Raw genomic sequence first — 24,171 nt, forward strand, 5'->3', positions numbered from 1 at the left:
CCACACACAGCCCTCTGGACTCACAAGTATGTGACGGCATAGACAAGTACACACTTTACCAACATAACATAAAGTCAATTGTTAGGGGGTAAGGATTATCACGAGGCGAAGTAATACAATGGAGAAAGCATATGAACTAAAGTGCTTACAGCTATTCAACATGAAACAGACCTACAGCCTGAGAAATGAAAAAACAAATCAATCAATACTTACAAAGCCCTTCTTCAGTTAAGTCCACATTAATGATGAAAAACATAAAACCCCGGGCTCCTTCCTTCTGTCCACCAACCAGGGTATTTACCCAGCCTGCAACATTCAAGGAAAAAGACAATAAAGTTAAATGTGTGGCTTTTCTTTTAAAAAAATCCTATTTATTATTATGTATTCAAGGAGTATGTGTATGTGTGGTACACACGTGCCAGAATGTAACGTGGCAGTCAGGACACAACCTTGTAGAGGCAGTTCTCTGCTTCCACCTCCACATGGGATGCAGGGTCAAACTCAGCTCATCTGGCTTGTGCAGCAAGTGCCTCCCGTGATGGGACACTGTGGTGGTATTGTGTTCCCTGAAATATTGTGCACCCTAATAAACTTATCTGGGGTCAGAGACAGAACACCCACAATATCAAATATTAAACATAGAGGATAGGCAGTGGTAGCACATGCCTTTAATCCTAGCATTCCAGAGGCAGAAATCCATCCAGAAATTGAGCCTTTAATCCCAGGGAGTGATGGTAGAAGGCAGAAAGAGAGAGATATATAAGGTGTGAGGACCAGAAACTAGAAGCATTTGGCTGGTTAAGCTATTAGGCTTTCGAGCAGCAGTTCAGCTGAGATTCATTTGGATGAGGACACAGAAGCTTCCAGTCTGAGGAAACAGGATCAGCTGAGGAACTGGCAAGGTGAGGTAGCTGTGGCTTGTTCTGCTTCTCTGATCTTCCAGCATTCACCCCAATAACTGGCTCTGGGTTTGTTTTTATTAATAAGACCATTTAAGATTCACACTACAGGACACTATGCCAATCCTGGCTTCTTCCATAACAAGAGATTTCTAAAATGTTCATACTAGAGCTAGGGTATATAGCTCAGTAGTAGAGGGCTTACTTCACCTATATGAAACCTTGGTTTCAATCCTGAACATCATATATGCACACACAGACTTCCTATTTTTTCATTTAACATTTAAAAATATTTTTTATTTACATGTGTGCACATGCACACATGTGAAGTGAGCTGGTAAAGCCATAAGCACTCTTAACCTCTAAGGTTCTCAGCCTTCCTAATGCTGCGACCCTTTAGTACAGTCAGTCCCTCATGTTGTGGTGACCCCCAACCATAAAACTATCTTTGTTGCTACGTCACAACTGTAATTTTGCTACTGTTATGAATTGTGATATAAATATCTGTGTTCCCTGATAGTCTTAGAAAGACCGGGTGGTCTGCTGCTGAGAAAGGGTTATTGGACTCCCAGAGGGTCATGACCCACAGGTGGAGGATCACTGCTCTAAGCCATCTGTCCAGCCCCAACATTAAAAGAATTTAATTTTATTTTGTGTATGTGTGGGCACACACATGTGCCACAGTATACAAGCAGAGGTCAGAGGACAACTTTTGTAAGCTGATTCTCTCATCCCACCACGTGGGTTCCGATGTGTGGCTTTAGGCCATCAGGCTTGGTAGCAAACACCTTTATTGGGGATGGATAGACAGGCATGTTGGTTTTTCCATCATTAATTTTTCTTTTCTTTTTCTATTTTCATGTGTGCTAATGCACGGTTGCATGAGTTTGGGCACACATATGTGAGTGCATGTACATGTAGGGCCAAGGTTGAAGTGCAATCGCCAGAGATCACTCTTCCACCGTGTTTATTGCGGCAGCATGCTGCAATCAAACCTAGAGCTCACGGGTAGAACCAGTCTCCTTAGCCAGTCTGTTGCGGGGTCCCCTGACTCTGTCTTCTGAAGCTAGAATTACAAACTGACATGTAGGTTCCTGGGAATCTGAACCCCAGTCCTCATGCTTCATGGCAAGAGCTTTAACCACGGAGCCACACTCCCCCGCCCCCAGTTTTTTAACTGCATATTATTTTTCTCTCTGTATATGCATGTATGTGCATGTGATGCCATTTGATCTCAGTGTGCTTGTGGAGATCAAAAGGGGGCCGAGAGAATCTGTTTTCACCTTCTACCTTGTGGGTCTTGGGGACTGAATTGTCAGGCTTGGCAGCAAACCATCTCACCAGCCCTGTTTTTTGATATTTCTGAGACAGAGTCTAGGTATGTAGTTGAGGCTACCCTGGAACTCTATGTGTAGCTCAGAAAAGCCTTGGACTTGCTGAAATTCAGGTGTACACCACTACTACACCCAAGTAATAGCCATGCTATATAGTTGAAGAAATAAAAAAAAAAAAAAAACCTGCAGGGAAAAAATTAGCTCAGAAAGCAAATCAACAACCAACAGCAATTAGACACATGCTTAAATGTATACAGTGGCCCACCCTAAGTCCTCAGAGGGCTTTGGAAACCATCTCCTTTCTAGGTCCTACACCTTTCTGATCTGATGGATCGATCGAAGCAGGTAAATAAGCAAAATGTACAGATATTGTTGGGGGAAAAAATCCATCACAGGCTTTTCTTTTGTTTTGAGACAGACTGGTCAGGAACTTTGTGGCTCAAGCTGGCCTTGAAACCGTGATTTTCCTGCCTCATCCTCCTGACAGGTGGGATTACAGGGATGTGCCACTGCACTCAGCTGGGCTTTTACTTTCTTAACCTCTCCATCATTTAAAGCACAGCCGAGCATACGGCTCAGGAGTAGACCATTTGCCTGGCAGGTACAAAGGTCCAGGTTCAACTCCAACATGCATGATGGTACCTTTTCAAAAAGCTCACCTTCACTGATCAATACATACTCAAGGATAAAACAGCTTTGTGAAAAGGAGCTCCAAACAAAAAGCAAGAGCACACTAACAATGAGCACTTTACTCAAGACCACAAAGGGTGTCATCTAAACCCCTTCCTAGGTGACAAAGAGGGACCGAGTGAAGATGGGGGTGCTACATTCACAGCGCTGCCCAAAGACACTTACCCTTTGACTTGAGTTCTGACAGCAGGCTTCCAGGACCTTCATGCCCAATTAGATGACCAAGATAATGACCAGGATTAGATTTGTAGTACTGCTGAAGGTCTGGTATGGGAAATGTCACATACAGATTCCTAATATCCTTAATGGGAACTATTTTATAAAGTTGCTGGAGAGGGGGAAAAAAAAGGACAAATCACAAAATATTTGCTACATACTACTTCTACAGAGTGAAATACTTACTAATAACAAAGAATACTGATTTTGGTTAATTAGCTGCCAGACTGCAAAGAGGTGACACAGAGAAATAAATGAATAGGGTAGTTCTCTTTCAGAGCAATTTTATTACATGGGCTAAGTGATCCGGGCTTGGTGCCCTAGATCCTGAGACAGCTCTGGATACTTGCCTTCTGGCACTGACAACATTTTTAATAGCCTGTCAAGGTCACAGCTACACAAAGTACTCTTAGTGTGCAAAGACCAAAACATATTGGTGCATTTTTTATTGATACATGTTCCTAACACAAACATAAAATTGATTTGATTGCCATGACAATTACATTCACAAATTAAAACTAACAGAATTGTGAGCACATACTTTAAGATGTTCTTCTTGGAAAGGGTGCTCAGGAAATTCAGGCAAAGGGACATTTTTATTCTCGACTTCAGAAAATAACTTCACCACCAGATTAGTTAGGTCATCTAAAGATTCTACAAGAAACAAAGAGAGAAAACAGAATTTAACCAATCAGAACTTGAAGCACAGATAGGATTTCAAGCCTTAGGACCTCTGAAATGTCTCATAGTTTTCAAAGAAAATCCTAGAATAATAAGATAGAAAGCCCTGTATCTCATAAGACGAAGCAGTCAGAGCCTACCTCCTACACTGCATCAAAAACTCCTGTACAACACGGAGAGCTATGTCTCACTCACAGCCACTTCTGCTGTGTATTCTGCAAATGTCCAGACATCCTTCATAATAGTTATCTTGCACACATATTATTCATATGCATTACCTTACAACAAATTCAAAACAAATATTAAAGACAACAGAATACTTAGTTGTGTTCCTGGCTGGCTTGAAATTTACTCTGTAGACCAGGCTGGCCTGGAATTCACAAAGATCCACCTGCCTATGCCTCCTGAGTACTGGGACTAAAGGTGTGCACCACCACAACCAACTACTTGGCTGTATTTAGGAAATGTGCACAGTCAGACAAAAGGCAGACAAGGGATTGATTGTTGTATGGTAAGTAAACTCGAGAATGGGTGGAATATATGTGATGCAAGAGCTGTCAGATGGTCAGGCATGGAGGCACACACCTATCACCCCAAATAGGGGCCAACTTTGGAGGTTTCCGAGTTCTAGACCAGTCTGGGCTACTTATTTTAAGTGTTGGACGGAAAAAAAAATGTCAGCGGTCATTTTTATGCACTGATGAAACATAAAATTTGAGGCATGGTGGGCTGCCAAGGGTTCTGTGAACATCAAGTAATGACGACGTGAAGTCCTTCAAACAAGGATCTACAGATATGCTACAACTCTCTGCATTTCTACCCTTAAAGCACAGAACCACAATAAGTGCTTTTTTAAACATCTACTTATTTTATGAGTGTTTTGCCTTCATGTATGTATGTGCACCATATGCATGCCTGAGGCCTGTGGAAGTCAGTAGAGTGTGTCAAGACCCCTGGAACAGGAGCTACAGACAGCTGTGAGCCATCTGCATGAGTGCTAGGAACCGAACTCAAGTTCCCTGCAAGAGAAACCAGCACCCAGCCATCTCCCCAGCACCCACAATGCAAAGTTTTAAAGGTAAGGCATCTGAATAACACTGCACCGTCTGGCGTTCCCACTAAGCTGAGAGCACCAGAGCCCAGGGAACTGAGCCTCGTAACTTTATGACATCAGTGCTTGGTAACTTCAGTATCTATCCTTGATCAGTACTTATTTGCCCAATGTTTGGAGAGTTGGTACTGCTACGACTAGAACAATGTTTTTGTCCTCTTGTGACCTTCCACACGGCCAGTCTTCCTCTCATACCCAAAGAAAAAGTGAATCATCTAAAAATCCAGTAAAAGAGGATATGTCTTCCTTATGTCTTCCTCACGTCTCCCTCACGTCTCCCTCAGAACCTTCAATTCTACTGAGCTCAGGCTGGAAGTGATGTGTACTGACCAGAAAGAGGAAACATCTGACTTTTTTTTTTTTTTTAAGATCCTTACTCTATCACTTCCATTAAAATTAAATCAAAAACACCGAGGGCAGAGTTCAAGTTTAATCAGCTAGTGCCATTAGCGGTTGGGGAATATTCAATCACACTATGAACCCAGAGGTTGCATTTACATTAATAAAATAAAATTAATCTGGGTCAGGAGGCTGAGTTAGCAACTAGTTGACAAAAAATAATCATAGAGCCTCAGATGGCATCCAGGAGAGAGAAAGAGACACACAGGAAGTAGAAGGGTGGGGTTTGGAGTGGCACAGCTTTTTCTGGTTTAGCTAAGTGGAAGCACCGGCTTTTCAGAGATACCAGTAAGGAGAGACGGTTAGCTAATTGTGTCCCAGTCTCTCTGAGCTAGCAGGTTTTCACCTCAGCCTTTGAATCTTGAGTCTTCTGTATAAATAGAATGATAGAGATTTAGTTAAAGCTCCCTTTAGAGGCAGCGGCAGAGCCAGTACCTGCGGGAATAGGATTCCCATCAGGCTTCAGTCTGAGCAGCCCGGCCGCTGCTAGAGAAGCAGGCCGGTAACTGCAGAGTCACAGCTGCTGGCTGAGATAACAGAAGATTAAGGCGCAGCCACTGTGCCGAAGTTAAAACAATGATTAGTATTTATCCAACAAATACTGACAGAAATCATACATTTTACCTGCCATACAACATTGCTTTTAGGTATTCATTTTCCAGGCCTGGGTTCTACATATCCAGTAATACTGAATATTCTAGGCCTATCTATCTTTAGTAAGCAGTATAATAAAAAGGTTTTTTTAAATTTAAAGTTACATTTATTTACATGTGTGCACACACACAGAGGTCAGAAGACAACCTCTCAGGCCCCATTTCACAAATGGGAAGTCAGATGTTTAGATAAGTTTTCACAGCCACAGAGCTAAGTAGGCAGTAGTATATTTGGCCTTCAAAGTCAGGCTATTGAACTCTACAGCGTGTACATTCTAACTGCTACACCACATTCATACATTTCTAGTATTCTGTTTTTCCATTTTGTCTGGTATCCAACCCAGATATAACTATTTCAATTCTGGGCCAGGATTATAGTCCCAATGCTTGGGAGGCAGGAACAGGAGGTCTACCACAGATTCCAAACCAGCCTGGTCTACACAGTGAGACCCTGCCTCAAATAAACCTAACAGTAAATTGCCCTTTAGAAAGCCTGGGGCAGCTGAAAGTCCCATTCACCACCAGCAATCCAGAACAGCAGCCACATCCAAACCCAGCACTACTTAAAGCAAAGCACAGTCTGACAGAGAAACAACACATCATCACTAATTTCCACCTTAAACATAAACCTTTGCTTACAGAGACTTCTTCCCATCTACTGTCCTCTTTTCCTTTCTTTTTTTTTTTTGGAGCTGAGGATCGAACTTAGGGCCTTGTGCTTGCTAGGCAAGCGCTCTACCACTGAGCTAAATCCCCAACCCTACACTTTCCTTTCATTTGCAGATTTTTTAAACTACCATAAGATCAAATCTATCGCTCTTCCACCATGCATTCCTTCCTTATGATAGCTAGAACCTACCAGTAATCCACATGTTCTTCAGGTCTTCATTCTCTTCGGAAGACAGCGAGCTTAATAAACTTCTCCCACACCTCACACCCTTCTAATAATACTTTATAAAGTCAAAATGGACCAAAAAAAAAAAAAAAAAAAAAAAAAAAACCACTCCACTAATTGTCTGAATTTTGTTAAGAGTTCTTACCTCGACCTAAAACACAAATAGCCATCAGATTGGACGAATAATACGTAGAATGAAATTTCAGGAGTTCTTGCCTTACGTCGATGCCTTCTTGGTTGGGTCGAGTCTCTAGAGTATATTTGTTTCCTAAAAATAGATGAAAGGTATTTCTTAGAAAGGGCAAAATTTGGGCACCTTATATTTTCATTATTACTGCCACTTGAGAAACTATAAGATGAATGTAAGAAACTAACACACACTATGTTTGAACATATAGTGAATAAACAGGGCAGAGCAATACAATAAAAATAGATCGGGTTGGGGATTTAGCTCAGTGGTAGAGTGCTTGTCTAGCAAGCGCAAGGCCCTGGGTTCGATCCTCAGCTCAAAAAAAAAAAAAAAAAAAAAAAAAAAGATCATTAATTTTATTTGTTTGTTTGTTTGTTTGAGGCAGGGTCTCTTGCAGCCCAGGCTCATTTGATATGTGGACCAAGCTGGCTTTGCACTCAGAGATCTGCCTACCTTTGCCTGAGTGCTCGGGTCAAAACCACATCTGGCTAACTAGTCATATTTTCAACTGGAGTTTTCCAAAAGGAACTGAAAATGTTATATGAAAGCTGTGCTTCTTTGGCTAGGCATGATGCCACATGCTTATAATCCTAACAGTTAGAAGGCTCAGGCAGAAAGACTGCAGCCCCAGGCCAGACTGTTACATAGTGCTTTGAGGTCAGCCTGGGTTAAACGGTTTGTCGCAAACAGCAGCAAACAAATAAAAAACTTGTTAAAACCTTCAGGAGACAGGCATTATGACATTTTTAGATGAAACGAGATCCACTGGCTTCCACTCACACTTGCTTTAGTTTTCAATTCCCCACGCAGCCTACAATTAATTGGACAGACTCACTGGGGGATCTTTTCAGAACTCACCAAGTTACTTGTGGAAAGAAAAGAACAAGTTTACTATTTTGAGAAGAAGCATTAAATTTGTGATGTGAATTCTCATGGGTTTCATCTAAATTGGGAAAAATAGGATGAGGTGTTATTTTTATAGCTCTCAAGTGATGTGCACGGTATGCGGTGTAAGGTCTCTTATGAGAATGAGGGAGAAAGTGCATGTCAAAATCAGTGGTGTTCTGTAATAAAGACCTTGGATATTGGGTATTTGTGTACAGTGAAGTGTGGGGAGGAATCCTGGCTTATGCATACATCACACAAAAAGATGCTTGTATTCCAAATAGGAAAACATAAACACTGTAGCTAGGAAAGCAGAGAAGAAAGCTGAATAAATGTCCTGATGACCGTTTCCCACCCAAAACCCCACAGGTAGAGAACAATGTGAATACAGCTGAGATAACAGTTAACAGTTCACTCTGCAGACACACACCATCCTAAATTAGTGCTAATTCAGCTGGGTCACTTGTACCAAATTAAAATGCCGCTACTTGGATCATGAATCCAACCTGGCTCTGTCAATATTAAAGCAAGCCCTAGCTCTGGACCAAGGACATCAGGATGCTGACTGTGACCCTTTCACCCTAGGTCTGCTGGGAGAAATCCTGCCTTGGCTAGTATTTGGGACATTCAGGAATTCTTGTCCTGGATCCATCAGGTGGAAAATTAAGTAACTTTGAAAAGGTCTCCAAACATCTCAAAGGAGTCATGTGTTTTATCTGTAAACTGGGTGACATGGAGACAAGCCCAGTGGTCAAGGGCAGGACCAATCGATCCCTGACTCTTTCACTCCCCACTGTGAGACAGGGAGCTTAAACAGGATAAGGAGGCTGGGGAGGTAGCTCAGCAGTGGAAAATGCTTGTCTAGCATGTGCACAGCACATCCTCAACACCACAAGGAAAAGGATGTGATGTGTATGTGAAGAGGGTTTTGAAAATTATAAAAATCCATTAAATACACTTGTATTTTCATTATAATAACCATTTTAGGTTTTATTTAATACAAAAAGTATACAAACAGTGCTGATATACTTACTGTATATTTTCATTGTAACAACTACTTGAAATGGTATTTAAGACAAAAAAAAAAGCTTATAAACAGTAATCCAAATTCTAATTTTTCAAGAAACTAAAATTGACTTCCCCATATATTTGAGGCCAGGGATGCATTTCTTCTATTGTGAGAAGGAGTCGGTATGATGTTTTAAATATCTGTCTTAGAAGCTAGAGGTAACTCGGGGCTGGAGAGATGGCTTAGTGGTTAAGCACTGACTGCTCTTCCAGAGGACTTGGGCTTAATCCCCAGCACCCACATGGCAGCTCACAACTGTCTATAACTCCAGTCCTAGGAAATGTGACACCCTCTTCTGGCCTCTGTGGGCACCAAGCACATATGTGATGCACAGATATACATGCAAGTAAAATACCTATACACATAAAGATAAGTAAATAAAAATCAATAATAAAAAAAAACAACTCTAGGTATCTCCACCTATGTATATAATAGTAAAGGTGCTCAGGCAAAGGCCAAACCGACCGACAGCACAGCCATGTCCTCTGTGCTCTGAAGACTCAGGGTTTAGAACATTATGCTCATGCTCACATCAGCTGCAGTTAGTTGGAACATTAAAGCCTTTTTTAAAGCCCTTTCTTGGGGGCTGGAGAGATGGCTCAGAGATCTGGGTTCAGTTCCCAGACCCAAACTCCAGTTTCAAGGTCTCACACCCTTTCTGATCTCTGCATCAGGCACACAAGTGATGTACGTACACACATGCAGATAAAACACTTACACACATTAAATAATAAATAAAGTAAAAAAAAAAAAACTTTATAAATCTTTACTTCTTGGTATTCTAAAAATCGGGGAAGATACTACAGTTTTTTTATGCATATGAATTCTCCTAGAAAATAAAACCAAGTATAAGATATGTGTTCTAAAAAGTAGACTTCAGGAGACTCTCCTAAGCGCTATCATAAAATATGTCTGCACTTGATTGACTCGGTTCTTGTTTTAGTAAACTTTCTAGCTTCCCACAGCTATCCAGCCCCAAAGAAACATGGGTGTAAAGAGTGTAACTCAATGGTGGGTGACTCATTGAGCCGGCATGGGCTGAGTTCCATACCAGCATCATAAAAACAAAGGAATAATAAATAAATAAGAATGCTCTTTTAAAGCAGGGCTGCAGTGGCACACACCTTTAATCTCAGCACTCAGGAGGCAAAGGCAGGTGATCTGAGTTCAATGCCAGCCTGGTCTACAGAGCGAGTTCCAGAACAGCCAGGACTCTATAGAGAAACCCTTTCTCAAAAAGCTCCCCTCCCACCAAAAGGATGGAAGGAAGAATGGTTTTTTTTTTTTTTTTTTACAGAAATAAGTGCCCTTGATTAGTTTGGGTCTGATGGCCCCACTGCTCCCTCTCAGTGTAGCAAACCATAATTCTACTTTGCTTCTGAATAAAATGTTCAACTACGTTGGAAAAAAAAAAGGCAGGAGGCAAAGGGGCCCAAGAACGCAAGGCCTATGGAAAAGGTTAGAGTATAGAAACGATTAAGTCAGTTAAAATATATCCAATATTCCTACATCCACAAATGGATTGTGATACTCAAAAATAAACGTCATCTCCGAAGGATGGCAGGGAACCAACACACTATTTTGAAAACTGGTAAGTGAACAGAATGAATGGAGCATTTACCCTGCTTTTTGTGCAATAACTGTGCCACTGGCCCACCAAACTGTAGAAAAGAGGTTTTTCTGCTCACTGTCTCTACACGTTAATGAACAGAGAATGAATAATAAATAGAATTAAGGGAATCAGAATTAGGGAGGGAAGGCATTGAGGATCAATACTTACTATTTCACAGAAAGACAAACACTGCATGCCCAACAGAAGGACATCACATCTATTACAAAGGTGTCATGTCAGAAAGTCAAGGGCAAGAAGCCACCACTAGCCCAGAGTGAGCTCTGCTTGCCTCTGATTGGCCCAGTTAGCAGGAGCTGATGCTGTGTCTGCTTTAGGCTACAGATCACCACTGGTACAGCACTGAATATGTCCACTGAACTTTGTGAAGAATTCAGATAGAGCACGAGTGACCACTGAAGCAAAGATCTAATCCTATGGATTACATATACTCCACCCACCACGTCAGCAGTACCCTACCTTTGTTTGTTTGTAAGAGGGTACCATGTGACCCAGGCTGGCCTTAGACTCACTATGTAGCTGAGGATGACCTTGACCTCCTGATCCTCTAGCCTCCATCTCCCAAATACAGCAATTACAGGGTACACCATCACACACCATCATGTTTTTATAAATGGTTCTCAGAATAATGTTTCCTTGCTACCAGCCTGCATTGATAGGATACTTTATTCTAAGCGGCTTTTGGAAGGTGGCTTTGACCCAGATATCGATGACAGCAGGGACTGGACAGACCTTCAGCTCACAGCAGCCCGAGGGAATGTGGGCATCGGCCAGCCAGTGTCGAAATCTGGTACTGGTCTATCTGCTGGCCACAGCTCCTCACTCTGTGGACACTGGTGGACTCAAAACTGGTATCTGCAGTCATGAAGGTGCTGCCCTTCAGTTCTGCCAAAATGCAGAACAAAAATGCCATCTAACTGCTGGGCCATCCACATGCACAGAAGGTACAGGACTATCAGGAACCCTCTCACTGGAGGCCTTGTAGCCCGCTCAGGATCAAAGTGCACAGACACCCTTTCTTCTCCATCCCAACCTACAGTGAGTGAAGAGGGACAGTCAGAGGCCTGGGCTCCTGGAGAGTCTTGCTCTGTCTGTCATTGTTTTGCTGCCTCTAGGCATGACCTACCATGCCAATAAAATACAGCCTGAGCTGGTACACTAAAGGAACACAGGAGAAATGAGACAAATACCTGTTCCTGGCTCCCCATCATTCTTCTCAGCATGGGGCGCTGAGGGCTTTGTTTACTAGCTTTGACCCTTTCCAAAGAAGGTTTTGTTCATTTCAACTTCCTACTACAGTCAAGTACACTACACTCGAGTGTCACCTCTGACTGGCCTGGACTTGTAAAGAAAATCTATACTCAGCTTCAGTCAACCAAACAGGGTAAGGAGGCTGGATGTGGTAGCACACACCCTTAGTCCCAGCACTCAGGAACAGAGGCAGGATGATCTCTTAATTTCAGGCCAGCCTGGTATATGAAGCAACAGCGTGAGATCAGGTTTCAGAAGTAAATTAAAGTAGGAATGACTAGAACAGAAGTTAAGGCAAAGGCTTAGGAAGGCCTTGTATAGAAACCTCACCCTAACATAGGACCAAGAATTAACATCTGTGCAATATACACTGGCGGCGTCATAACCTTTGTGAGTGGTTGCATTCTGTAAGTAGAAATCTGACCCTCAGACCGTATTGCAGCTTCAGCAGTGTGGCTGACTGAGGGTCTCCTCTGTTAATGACTCTGCAATGTATAAACCACATTCTCAAACTGTTACAACAGACCACGATGATTAAGCTGTTCATTGACTGGAACCAAAAGCCCTAGTGGTAGAGCAACTGGTTTTGATTTGTAGCACAAAGGCATTTAAGCCACTGACAGGATTGTTGCTAGAACTAGAAATCCCAGAGAAGAACTCCTGTGCCCATGATTAGGAATCAGAGGAGAAGCGGCATGCCTGTGACTGATACTCTCCACTTTGTATATATCTGCCACTGAAGCTTTTCTCTCTCACTGGTTTTATCCTATATAAAGAGCTGTTATAAAAATCCTACCTACCGCCAGGCTATGGCGGCACACGCCTTTAACCCCAGCACTTGGAAGGCAGAAGCAGGCGGATCTCTGTGAGTTTGAGGCCATCCTGATTCACAGAGTGAGATCCAGAACAGCTAGGGCTGTTACAGAGAATCCGTGTCTTAAAAACAAACCAACAAAAAGATCCTACCTAATGTGTGGTGAATTAAAAACGAAGTTGATCATGTTTATTTATGTACTGTTCTGATATCACCGTGCGGGTGTGCACGTGGTCAGAGGACAACCTCTCTTCTTCCACCGTGGTCCCAGGGATCAGCTAGGTCCGTCTTGGCAGGAAGTGCCTTGACAGGCTAACCCATCTTGCTGGCCCAGCAGCTGCTTTGAGAATGGAATACACTAGAACTCCACTTCAAACTATATTCTGTTTCTAACACCCACACCAGGTGACTCACAACCGCCTAATAATTCTAGTAGCATAGACCTGACACCCTCTTCTGGCTTCCACAAACACTCACACACACATAGCATACACAGAACACAGAGATATACACAAAAATGATGATCAAAATGATGCATTTACATAAATACGTTATATTTAAAATCAATTATTCCACCGGGCATTGTGGCACACACCTTTAATCCCAGCACTCAGGAGGCAGAGGCAGGTGGATCTCTGTGAGTTTGAGGCCAGCCTGGTCTACAAAGCGAGTTCCAGGACAGCCTCCAAAGCTACAGAGAAACCCTGTCTTGGGGGAAAAAAACAAAACAAAACAAAACAAAACAAAAACAAATAGCCTGATCCAATTGTGGGCAAAGGAGGCTAGATGTACTGGTGCATACCTGTAACCAGAGCACTCAGAAGGCCAGCCTGGACTGCATGAACGGGATGGCAACAGTGAGTCTGAGGCCAGTGTGGGCCACATGAATAACACACACAACTGCTGCCACAGCACTCAGGGGACTGGACTTCAAGGCATGGACTACACAGGAGACCTTGTCTCAAAACACCAAACAAAAAATAAGCCAATAACTAAGTAAAATACTCTACTTAAAGAAAAGTGCTTGTTAACACAGCATTCAATAAAAACCAGCAAGGTGGAAAGAGATGATGATCTTGGGAAATCATGCCTGATCTGACTCCGTGGAAATCCTGGGTTTGCCTTGCCTCCCTCTCCACCTGTTGACCCTGCTAGTGTAGACAATATCCTTTACATTCTGAGAAATAAAAAATTAGCCTGACAAGTAACCGACAAAGTAAACATGGCCCCATTTATAACCTTGGAACTTGTTACACAAAATTACCTAACAATTTAGCACACAGACAATTAAAGTGTCACCCACAGCAGAAACACGGCCCCACCTAAGAGTCCTCCCACTTGCTTGTGGTCCACCCATGTGTCAAGGAGGGCCACCCACTCTTTCCCTTCCTCTTTTATTTCCTTCCCAAGTGACTACACCCAGTTGCTCTCAGTGTCTATGGGGTTACAACAGGACAAACAGGTCACTGAGAATAAGCACAACTACATTTTCTCCTTTCCCATTCCAAGACTGTTTGTGAAAATACTTAACTGCTCCCACTTTGGTCAAATACCAAAACCAAACATGGAAGAACAAAGGCTTCCAATTTATTAAAACCTATAGAACTAAAACCAAAGGTATGTATAGAAAAAAGAAAAAGGGAAAGCCACGTAGACACCACGCAGGGATTCAGATTTGAAAAAAAATAATGTGGTGGTCAGGTCTGTAATCCTAGCAATGGAAGATCAAGAGTTCAAGATCACCCATCCTCCTCCACAGAGTGTGATAAAGCCATCCTGAAATACAAAAGACTCTGTCTAAAGGAAGGAGAGAAAAAAGAGAAGGGAGGGAGGGGAGGAGGGAGGGAGGGAGGGAGGGAGGGAGAGAGATTTCTATACGAGTAAAATTAGGAAGCCACTATTGCCTACCTTTCTAACTAACTTCTACAAACACCTAATTCTACAGTTATGTCAATTTCTCTATTATATGCTATTATATGTCTAGGAAATAGTATCTAAACTTAAAGAAATTAATTTAGAAAATAAACATAAATTTATAAGTATACTAAATCATGTATTATCTTCATTTCATAGTTTAAGTAAAGCATTTTTAAAAACAGTCACCTCGCTGGGTAATTGCTTGTAATCTGGCAGCAGGAGAGCTAAAGCAGGATTTTAAGTTTGAGGCTAGCTTGGGCTACAGAGCAAGACTCAGTTTCAAAAACACAAAAGAGGTGTAGCTTCATTTGGAATGTTTGCCTAGCATGCTCGAAGCCCTGGCTGGTAACCACACACAGCTCTTAACTGTTCCACTCCTGAAATACATGGACTCCTACTTGAATGGGATTCAAAATGAAATGAGAAGTTATGCAAACACTGTGCAGGGACCCAGGAGATTCAGTGAGACCCAGGCACACAGCAGTTAATGCATGATGCTAACAAACCTGTTCCAAATTTGCTGAAGGGGTGCTTGGGATTCCCAGTAGCTTTTTCCAGCTGGAAGAGTCTCCAGGCATCGTTCATCACGTTCTTCTCATGCTCCGAATCGACTGCATTTACCTCTCTGTCTTTACAGCTCGCATCAAACAGGGGGCACAGGAAAAACTGGGCAAACCTAAGAACATCAGGCAGAATCCCAACTTGAGAGCTATGATTTTAAAAGAACAGCTTTTAAAATATTTTTGAAACTGTTAGTTAATATGAATTACATAAGACCAGAAGAAATTGGGGTTGAGGACACAGCTCAGTAACAGAATGCTTGCTAAGAATGCACAAGACCCAGGAAAAAAATAAAGGGCCAGGCTTGGTGGCACACACCTTTAGCCCCAGCACTTAGGAGGCAGAGGCAGGCAGATCTCTGAGTCCCAGGCCAGCCTGGGCTACAGAGTGAGTCCCAGGCCGGCCTGGGCTACAGAGTGAGTTCCAGGACAGCCTGGTCTACAGAGTGAGTTCCAGGCCAGCCTGGGCTACAGAGTGAGTTCCAAGACAGCCACTCACATTTTTTAAAAGAGAGAGAGAAAGAAAGAAAAGGAAAAAGTACCATTACTCTAAGAAAAATGAATATAAAGAAATTCTAAGTAATAGAAGAAAAATACAATAGTGGACATATGTAAATTCAGAGGTGTTGATCTTTCCAGAGATGCTAAACTTAGTGAAAATATAAGAATATTAATATTAAAAGCTGACGTAAAAGACAGCTGTGGTCTACTGAAGACTTGCAGTTTGACGTATCCGTAAGACTTAGTTTCCTCAAAAGGGAGAAAAGTAGTTGATAATTGCCAAACCTTAATGATTTCTTAGGACGCCAATGAAATGCCTCAGCAAATAATGGTGCTTGCCTGACAACCTGTTTGATCTCAGGAATCCACAGGAGAAAGAATCAAATCCCCTCTGACCTCTACATATGCATCAAGGCATGAGCACACACACACTCGACCCTAACACACACACCACACACACACAGACACATTATACAAGTCACAAACACACACCACACACTTTATTACACACTTGTACATAATGCACACTCAAACACACATTAAACAGTCACAAACATATATCACATGCACATACATCACACAAATTATCACATACATGTACACACATGCATATATATATATATACATACATACTCATACATTACATCAAACAGATCACATGCACACACACATATATACACACATACACACATCACATATCTCCTATGCACACAACTCACATACACACATACTAATAATTTTTAAAAATGTTTGCTGGGTGGTGGTGGCAAATGCCTTTAATCCCAGTACTTGGGAGGAAGAGGCAGGCAGATCTCTGTGAGTTCGAGGCCAGCCTGGTTTACAGAGCAAGTTCCAGGCCAGGCTCCAAAGAAACGCTGTCTTAAAAAAAAAAAAGAGTACCTGTAATTTATGGGCTGGAGAGATGGCTCAGAGGTTAAGAGCACTGACTGCTCTTCCAGAGGTCCTGAGTTCAATTCCCAGCAGCCACATGGTGGCTCACAACCATCTGTAATGAGATCTGGTGCCCTCTTCTGTGTACATAATAAATAAATAAAATCTTTTAAAAAATGTTTTAAAGAGCCAGGTGGATTTCTGTGAGTTTGAGGCCAGCCTGGTCTACAAATCGAGTTCCAGGAAAGGCGCAAAGCTACAGAGAGAAACGCTGTCTCGAAAAACAAACAAACAAACAAATGTTTTAAAAATCTTAAATGTATAGCCCGCAGAGTGCAATCTCATTAAAACTCAGGCACCTCAGGACAAACAAATTAAGTGACTGAATTTTAAAAGGTGTGATTTGAATTTTAGAAAAACTTTAATTAGTAGGATAAAAACAGTGCAATGAAAAACCTTAAGTATGTCACAACAGTCTAAGTCATGATCATGGGCTTTTATAAAATAGTAAATAGCCTATGAATTTTTAATAAGCATCGATTCCACAAATAACATGGTATGTGACTCTAACATAAGCAACCAATATAACCTTTCTTGAGTCCACAGAACTACTCTTCCAGAAGTCCCGAGTTCAAAGCCCACCCCCCACATGGTGGCTCACAACTATCTATAACTGTAGTCCCATGGGATCTAATGCCCTCTGCTGGTGTACACACAGGAAAAAAATCCATTAACATAAAATACATAAATAAATCAATTTAAAAAAATAATGTATTAAAAAAAAAAAAAAGAAATTAAATTAGGGGCCAGCAAGATGGAGATGGCTGGACAAGCAAAGGTGTCTCCACCAAGCCTGATTGACCTGAGTTCAGTCCCCGGGATCCACACAGTGCACAGTGGAAGGAGACAGGGGACTCTCACAAGCTGTCCACCTCTGACCTCTACATGCATCCCATGACATGTGCATTACCCCCACATACACATAAAGTAAATAAAAGTAATTCTATTTTATTTATTTGTTTGTTTATTGGTTTTTAAAGACAGAGTTTATCTGTTTAACAGCCCTGCCTGTCCTGGAACTCACTACGTAGACCAGGCTGGCATCAAACTCACAGAGATTCACATTCACCTGCCTCTGCCTCCCAAGTGCTGGGATTAAAGGTGTGTGCCACCACACCTGGCTAATTTAAAAAAAAATTTTTTGTTTGTTTGTTTTTCGATGCAGGGTTTCTCTGTGTAGGTTTGCACCTTTCCTGGAACTCACTTGGTAGACCAGGCTGGCCTCGAACTCACAGAGATCTGCCTGCCTCTACCTCCAGAGTGCTGGGATTAAAGGCGTGCACCACCACTGCCCGGCTTTAAAAACTTTTAAATAAAAGAAATATACTGTCCTAAAGAAGCCTGCTCCATAAAACACTTTCAAGACATCCTCAAAGTTGGAACAGTCTGTGTCTGAGCTGTGAAGATGGCTCAGTGAGGAAGGCCCTTTTCAGTGCAAGGCTGAAGACTTGAATTAGGACCCAGCGGCAGTACCACGAACTGTTTCCCAGCACTCCTCAGGGAAGCTGGGAGGCAGAGAGTTAGCCTGGTGTTGTCTGTGGTAGCAAATGACAGTGCAAGGCAAGGACATGCAAATCTGTGGTCTAACCTCTCCACACGCACTCTGTGGCATCTGCATGCCTGCATACGAACACATAGCACAAACCATGGCATGCACACTCACACACACTCACGGGATTTTGCTTTGTTTTTAATTCTATATCCACTAAATAAGCATCAGTGACAAGTGTGACTAGAGAAAGATTACCTAAGACATAACATTCTGGAACACTAACTGGGTTTAAGAGATCTGTGACACTGTCATAAATTACTCTCTTACTCATAAGGTTTTTTTTTTTTAAACGGTTTTGAGCGTTTTGCCTGCATGTATGTGTGTGTATCATGTGTGTGCCTGGGACCAGAGGAGGGTGTCAGATCCCCTGGAACTGGAGTTATACATGGCGATGAGCCACCACGTGGGTGCTGGCACAAACCCAGATGCTCTGGCAGAGCAACGGTGTTCTTACCGCTGAGTCATCCTCCAGGCCCTGTCACAGGTTACCTACCATCTGTTAAAGTTACAAAGGGCTAGTAACAATTTCATAAGTCCATATACGATTTTATAGTCCTAAAGGCCAGTTCACAGCTGAGTCATTATCACCCTCCACCACAAAGTAAAAGTGTGACATCTCTCATTCATCCTCTGCTTTATAAACGCAGTTTTTCCTCTTGTTTTGTCTGTTTTCTAAAGACGGGGTCTCACGATGTAGCCCTGGCTGGCCTAGAACTCACTTTGTAGACCAGGATTGGCCTGGAACTCAGAGCTCCACCTATCTCTGCCTCCAGAGTACAATTAGAGGCATTTGCCCCCATACCTGGCTACAAAATATCTTCTTTAAAAAAAAATCTTCTTTGAAAAAATACTGTATTTAATTATCTTGGGCAGGGAGGAGAGACACACACAGGGAGGTCAGAGAATGACTTGCGTCTCCTGCCATCATGTAGCTCCTAGAGCAAACTCAGGTCAGCAAACTTGGTGGCAAGGGCCACCCACTGACCGCCTCACCAGCCCTACAATATCTCTGTTAAACTATAAAACGGTGATGTCATCTTGGTAAAAACAGTAATTACTATTTTTATTAATGTGAGTAACTGTACAAAATTCTATATTTTGCAAGGCATTCAGTGTTACCTGTCCAGGGCTCCTTCTAAGTGTTCATGGGAAACATCAAAATAGTAATTGGTATGCTCTCCACTAGTAAAGGCATTTGAACTTCCAGCATGTTCACTGAGAAACTGGCTGTATTCATTTTCTTTAGGATATTTCTTTGTTCCCAAAAACAGCATATGTTCACAAAAATGACTTAAGCCAGCAATATTTGGAGGGTCTGACAATGAACCTGGAAGAGAAAACACATATATAATTAATGAAGGCACATATGTAATTGTCCACTTTTTGTTTTGTTTTGTTTTGTTTTGTTTCTTGAGACAGGGTTTCTCTGTGTAGCTTTGCACCTTTCCTGGAACTCACTCTGTAGACCAGGCTGGCCTCGAACTCACAGAGATACGCCTGGCTCTGCCACCCGAGTGCTGGGATTAAACGCCCGGTAATTGTCCACTTTTTAATGGTAGTGGCTAGTAGATGGAAATGAGTTATAAGTGATCTGAACTTCTCAACATCACACACACCAAGAGAATGAGTGAGTAAGTGAGGCTGCTCTGAACTGGCATTACTTAGAAAGTAAACAGGAAGGCCAGCCTGCAGTCCCTGCCTGGGTATCACTCAGGGGAAAACACTGGCCAACTGTGTGACGTCCCTGGTCAGCAGTCTGAGGAGCAGCAGCTCCACAATTACAAAACTTTCTTATTTCTAATGTTCTGGTTGCTGCTGTTTTGAAATAAAGTCTCTCTATGTACCCCACGCTGGTCTCAAAATTAGAGTAATCCTCCTGCCTCCAACTCCTAATTGCTAGTGTTAAAAGTGTGAGCCACCACACTCAACATAGCTGTGAAATTTTAAGCAGAATACTTTCCTTCTCTTGCCTCAGTTGTGTCTTTTAGATATTCCTATCTTAGTCCTCTGAATACAGATTGGATATTAGCAGCCTGGTCTCCATAGTAAGTTCCAGGACAACCAGGTCTACATAATAGAGACCCGGTCTGGGGAAAAAAAAAAAACGAGAAACAAATAGATATTTGCAAAACACTGTATTAAGGTAAGCAGTAGTTAGTTGTTCAATATTACCTTATTCCTCCAATTCTAAAATGTCACTGAATTAAAGCTTTTATTAAAGAAGAAACTACTACTCATTAAGCATATACATGTGTAGGAGATACAGGACTAAAGTGACATTACATATAGAAGAAATGTGCACACAAGAATCTATAAAATAGGCAGGCAGCGGTGGCACACGCCTTTAATCCCAGCCCTCGGGAGGCAGAGCCAGGAGGATCTCTATGAGTTCGAGCCTAGCCTGGTCTACAGAGGGAGATCCAGGACAGGCACCAAAACTACACAGAGAAACCCTGTCTCAAAAAACTGGAGGGGGGGAAAAAAGGATCTATAAAATAAGGAGTTTAATACACCAGAGGAAAAAACTGGCTTAAAGGATGCAATGCATTTCTTTGTGGCTACATCACCTAAGCTGGAAATATAACGGGACTCTATTAGATGTGTCCAGGCCAGCCTGAGCTAATAATAGTGAGACCTGTCTCAACACCACAAACAGGCATGGTGCCTTATGTCTACAACTCCAGCACTTGAGAGGCTGGAGGATCATGACAAACTAGAGGGGGCAACACAGTGAATTTTAGGTTGCCTAGGCTACAGAGTGAGATCCTATCTCAAAAACAAAACCAAAACAAACAGCAATAAGAATAAGAAAAAACATAAATGTGGTAACTATTGGGTCCTTATGCTCACGGCACCTTCTACCAAATGCTGCTGCCACTGGATCACCCAGGAGACTAACTGTACCTATGTGCACATCGAGTGCCGCCGATGACTTGTCTGTGGTGGGGTCACTGATGAGAAGCACTTTGATGCCATTGGCCAGCTCCAACCCACGATACTCTCGCTTGTCTTCCGGAGACTTGACAATTTGGTCTTCTATTCTCTGGATAGCTGGATTACTCATTTTGCTGTCAGTCTTTCTTTGGAAACTGGAAAGAAAAGGATACTTGTTGTACAGTGACTGCTCCTGAAAGAAAGAGGGTTGGGGATTTAGTTCAGTGGTAGAGCGCTTACCTAGCAAACACAAGGCCCTGGGTTCGATCCTCAGCTCCCCCCAAAAAAAGAAAAGAAAAGACCACCACCATCTCCCAAGTGCAGCTGGTGTTGCCCTGAACTAACTCTCTGGGCAGTGGTGGCGCACACCTTTAATCCCAGCACTCGGGAGGCAGAGCCAGGCGGATCTCTGTGAGTTCAAGGCCAGCCTGGACCACAACCACACAGTGAGTGCCAGGAAAGGTACAAAGCTATACAGAGATACCCTGTCTCAAAAACCAAAAGAAAGAAAAAAAAAAGAAAAGAAAAAGAAAGAAAGAACATCAAGCAAATTCATATAACATCATCCAAAACAACAGAAAACAACCAAAACACCTGTTGCAGCTTCTGCTGTTGCAGCTTCTGCTGCTGAGGGCTGAACTGATTCACTCACAGCTAAGCTTGCTTTCCCACTGAGCCCTGAAGGAAATGGTTTACAGGCTACTTGCAGGGTGTAGCCTCCTCCTCTCACCTCACCCCTCACTCTGCAGACAAGCACTGGCAGTGCTGTTCTGTACAGCCACTTTTTATCTAGATAAGCACTTCAATGAGGATTTGACTGGATGGCTGGACCATGAGCTGGTCAGTGTGATGGGTTTTCCATCACCAATAACTACATCCATACACAGTGCAAAGGTATCTGCTAGAGAGTAAGGTGAGAGATTGTGTAAGAATCCATACTGAATCAGCCAAATTGCTCAGCCTGATGGATTCCAAGATAAGGCTGAACAGGATCGTCTTGAGTCTCACATATGTGTGCTCAGAGCATGCGGAATAGCCTCTATTCCATGCTATGAAATATTTGAAAACAAGACAAACAAGCTGCCTTCTGAAAGCAACAAAAGCCAGGACATGAAACAAATGAAAAGTCAGGAAGACCCCAAGCAGTTTTCATAGTCTGCTGAAGTGCTGACTGCCGCGGCATGAACAGTCTAGATACCTTATCTTCCGAAGGGTTTCCTCGGGCTGGGACTAAATGGCAGAGCGCTTGCCTAGCATGTGGGAAGCTGTAGGTTCAATCCCCAGCACTGTACAAACAAGACCTCTGGCAGGTCTTCCCTTTCTTCTCCAGGAAGGCCAGAGACAATGATAGAAAAAGAACCACCGGCCGGGCGGGTGGTGGTGGCGCACACCTTTAATCCCAGCACTCGCAAGGCAGAGCCAGGCGAATCTCTGTGAATTCAAGGCCAGTCTGGTCTCCAAAGCAAGTTCCAGAAAAGGCGAAAAGCTACACAGAGACACCCTGTCTCAAAAACAAACAAACAAACAAACAAAAAAAAGACAAGGTAGATCTTTGAAGACTGATGATAGCCAGGGCTGCCGATGGAGCTCAGAGGTAGAACACTGGCCTAGTGTGCATGAAGCCCTGAGTTAGACAATCCATATTATGACAATAAAACAAATAAATGACCAACAGCCAGACCTAAAGGCAAACCACAGGGAGCATAAACATTGTGATAAAATATTGTAATACAAACCTCAAGAGATGGTTTTGGGAGATGACTTGATGGCTAAGCGCTTACTACATAACTCATCCATGAAGACATGAGTTCAGAGCCTCAGAACCCACGTAAATGTCAGGAGGGTGAGGTGGCTCACCTGTAATTCCAGCCTCTGAAGGTGGAGACCGGAGATCCCCAGATCAAACTGGTTAGCAAGACTAGTCACATGGGAAATCTGGGTTCAATGGAGAGACCTCCTCACTCCAATTAAAATGGAAGAATAATCAAGGAAGATTCCTGACATCAAACTCGGGCTCCCATACAACCCCACACACATATGTGCCCACGCATCTTCAAAGCACGCATACACACACATGCACACTAAAATGGGGAGGGAGCCTCAAAGCATTAGGAGAAAAGTCTAGCCTAATTTTTAACAGAATGCCTTCCTCTCTAAAATTATATATAATTATATATGTAATCAGAGTTAAAAGTTGGTAAACCAAGGAAATTTGCTATTAACACAGTCTCAAATATATATATATTTTTTCAGAAATGATATTTAGATTTTGTTTGGCTGGGTTTTCTCTTTACACAGCCCAAGCTATCCTCAAATTCACTATTCTCTTGCCTCAGTCTCCCAAGAACTAGGATTACAGGTGTGCACCACCATGCTCAACTGATATTTGGAATTTTAAAGATCAATATTGTATTATAATACTGGTTTTATGGTTAAAAATCACATAATGAGCCAGGCGGTGGTGGCACACACCTATAATCCCAGCACTCAGAAGGCAGAGCCAGGCGGATCTCTGTGAGTCCGAGGCTAGCCTGGGCTACAAAGTGAGTTCCAGGAAAGGTGCAAAGTTACACAGAGAAACCCTGTCTTGAAAAACAAACAAACAAACAAAAAAATCATATAATGCAGGCCTAGAGAGATAGCTCAGTGGTTAAGAGAACTTGCTGGTCTTGCAGAGGACCCATGTTTGGTTCCCAGGACCCATGTGGTGGCTCACAACCATCTGTAACTCTAGTTTCAGATGATAAGCCCTCTTCTAGCCTCCAGAGGCACACAGTGGTGCACAAAAACATGCAACAAAGCACACATATAAAACAAATAAAAATGTTAAGCCACATCATGCTTTATACAGGCAGTGCTAATGATTTTGCCCTGTTTAGAGTACAAATACTTTCTTTAAAAAACAAAGTAAGGGGCTGGAAAGATGGCTTAGAAGTTAAGAGCACTGGTTGCTCTTCCAGAGGTCCTGGAGGTTCAATTCCCAGCACCCACATGGCATCTCACAACAGACTATTAGAACTCCAGTCCATCCAATGACCT

At 42.5% G+C, this 24,171-nt stretch overlaps 1 protein-coding gene across 6 annotated transcripts in view; it reads right to left on the bottom strand.

The window, feature by feature from the left end:
• Ide (insulin degrading enzyme) overlaps window positions 1-24,171 on the bottom strand; it is a 100,261-nt gene that overhangs the window by 46,788 nt on the left and 29,302 nt on the right. For 4 of the 6 annotated variants that reach the window (XM_036168025.1, XM_036168014.1, XM_036168032.1 and 1 more), the window contains exons 2-8: window positions 21,103-21,287; window positions 19,318-19,525; window positions 15,141-15,310; window positions 7,024-7,146; window positions 3,681-3,793; window positions 3,089-3,251; window positions 214-306 (exon numbers count right to left, since the gene is read on the bottom strand). In XM_036168025.1, coding sequence (XP_036023918.1) covers window positions 214-306; window positions 3,089-3,251; window positions 3,681-3,793; window positions 7,024-7,146; window positions 15,141-15,310; window positions 19,318-19,525; window positions 21,103-21,287 — 1,055 coding nt within the window. Of the gene's footprint in view, window positions 1-213; window positions 307-3,088; window positions 3,252-3,680; window positions 3,794-7,023; window positions 7,147-15,140; window positions 15,311-19,317; window positions 19,526-21,102; window positions 21,326-24,171 lie in introns of all 6 variants that reach the window. The other 2 variants (XM_036168007.1, XM_036168004.1) reach the window with 1 other exon arrangement.

Source organism: Onychomys torridus, chromosome 1 (assembly GCF_903995425.1).
Source record: "Onychomys torridus chromosome 1, mOncTor1.1, whole genome shotgun sequence".
In the NCBI taxonomy this organism is placed as follows: Eukaryota; Metazoa; Chordata; class Mammalia; order Rodentia; family Cricetidae; genus Onychomys; species Onychomys torridus.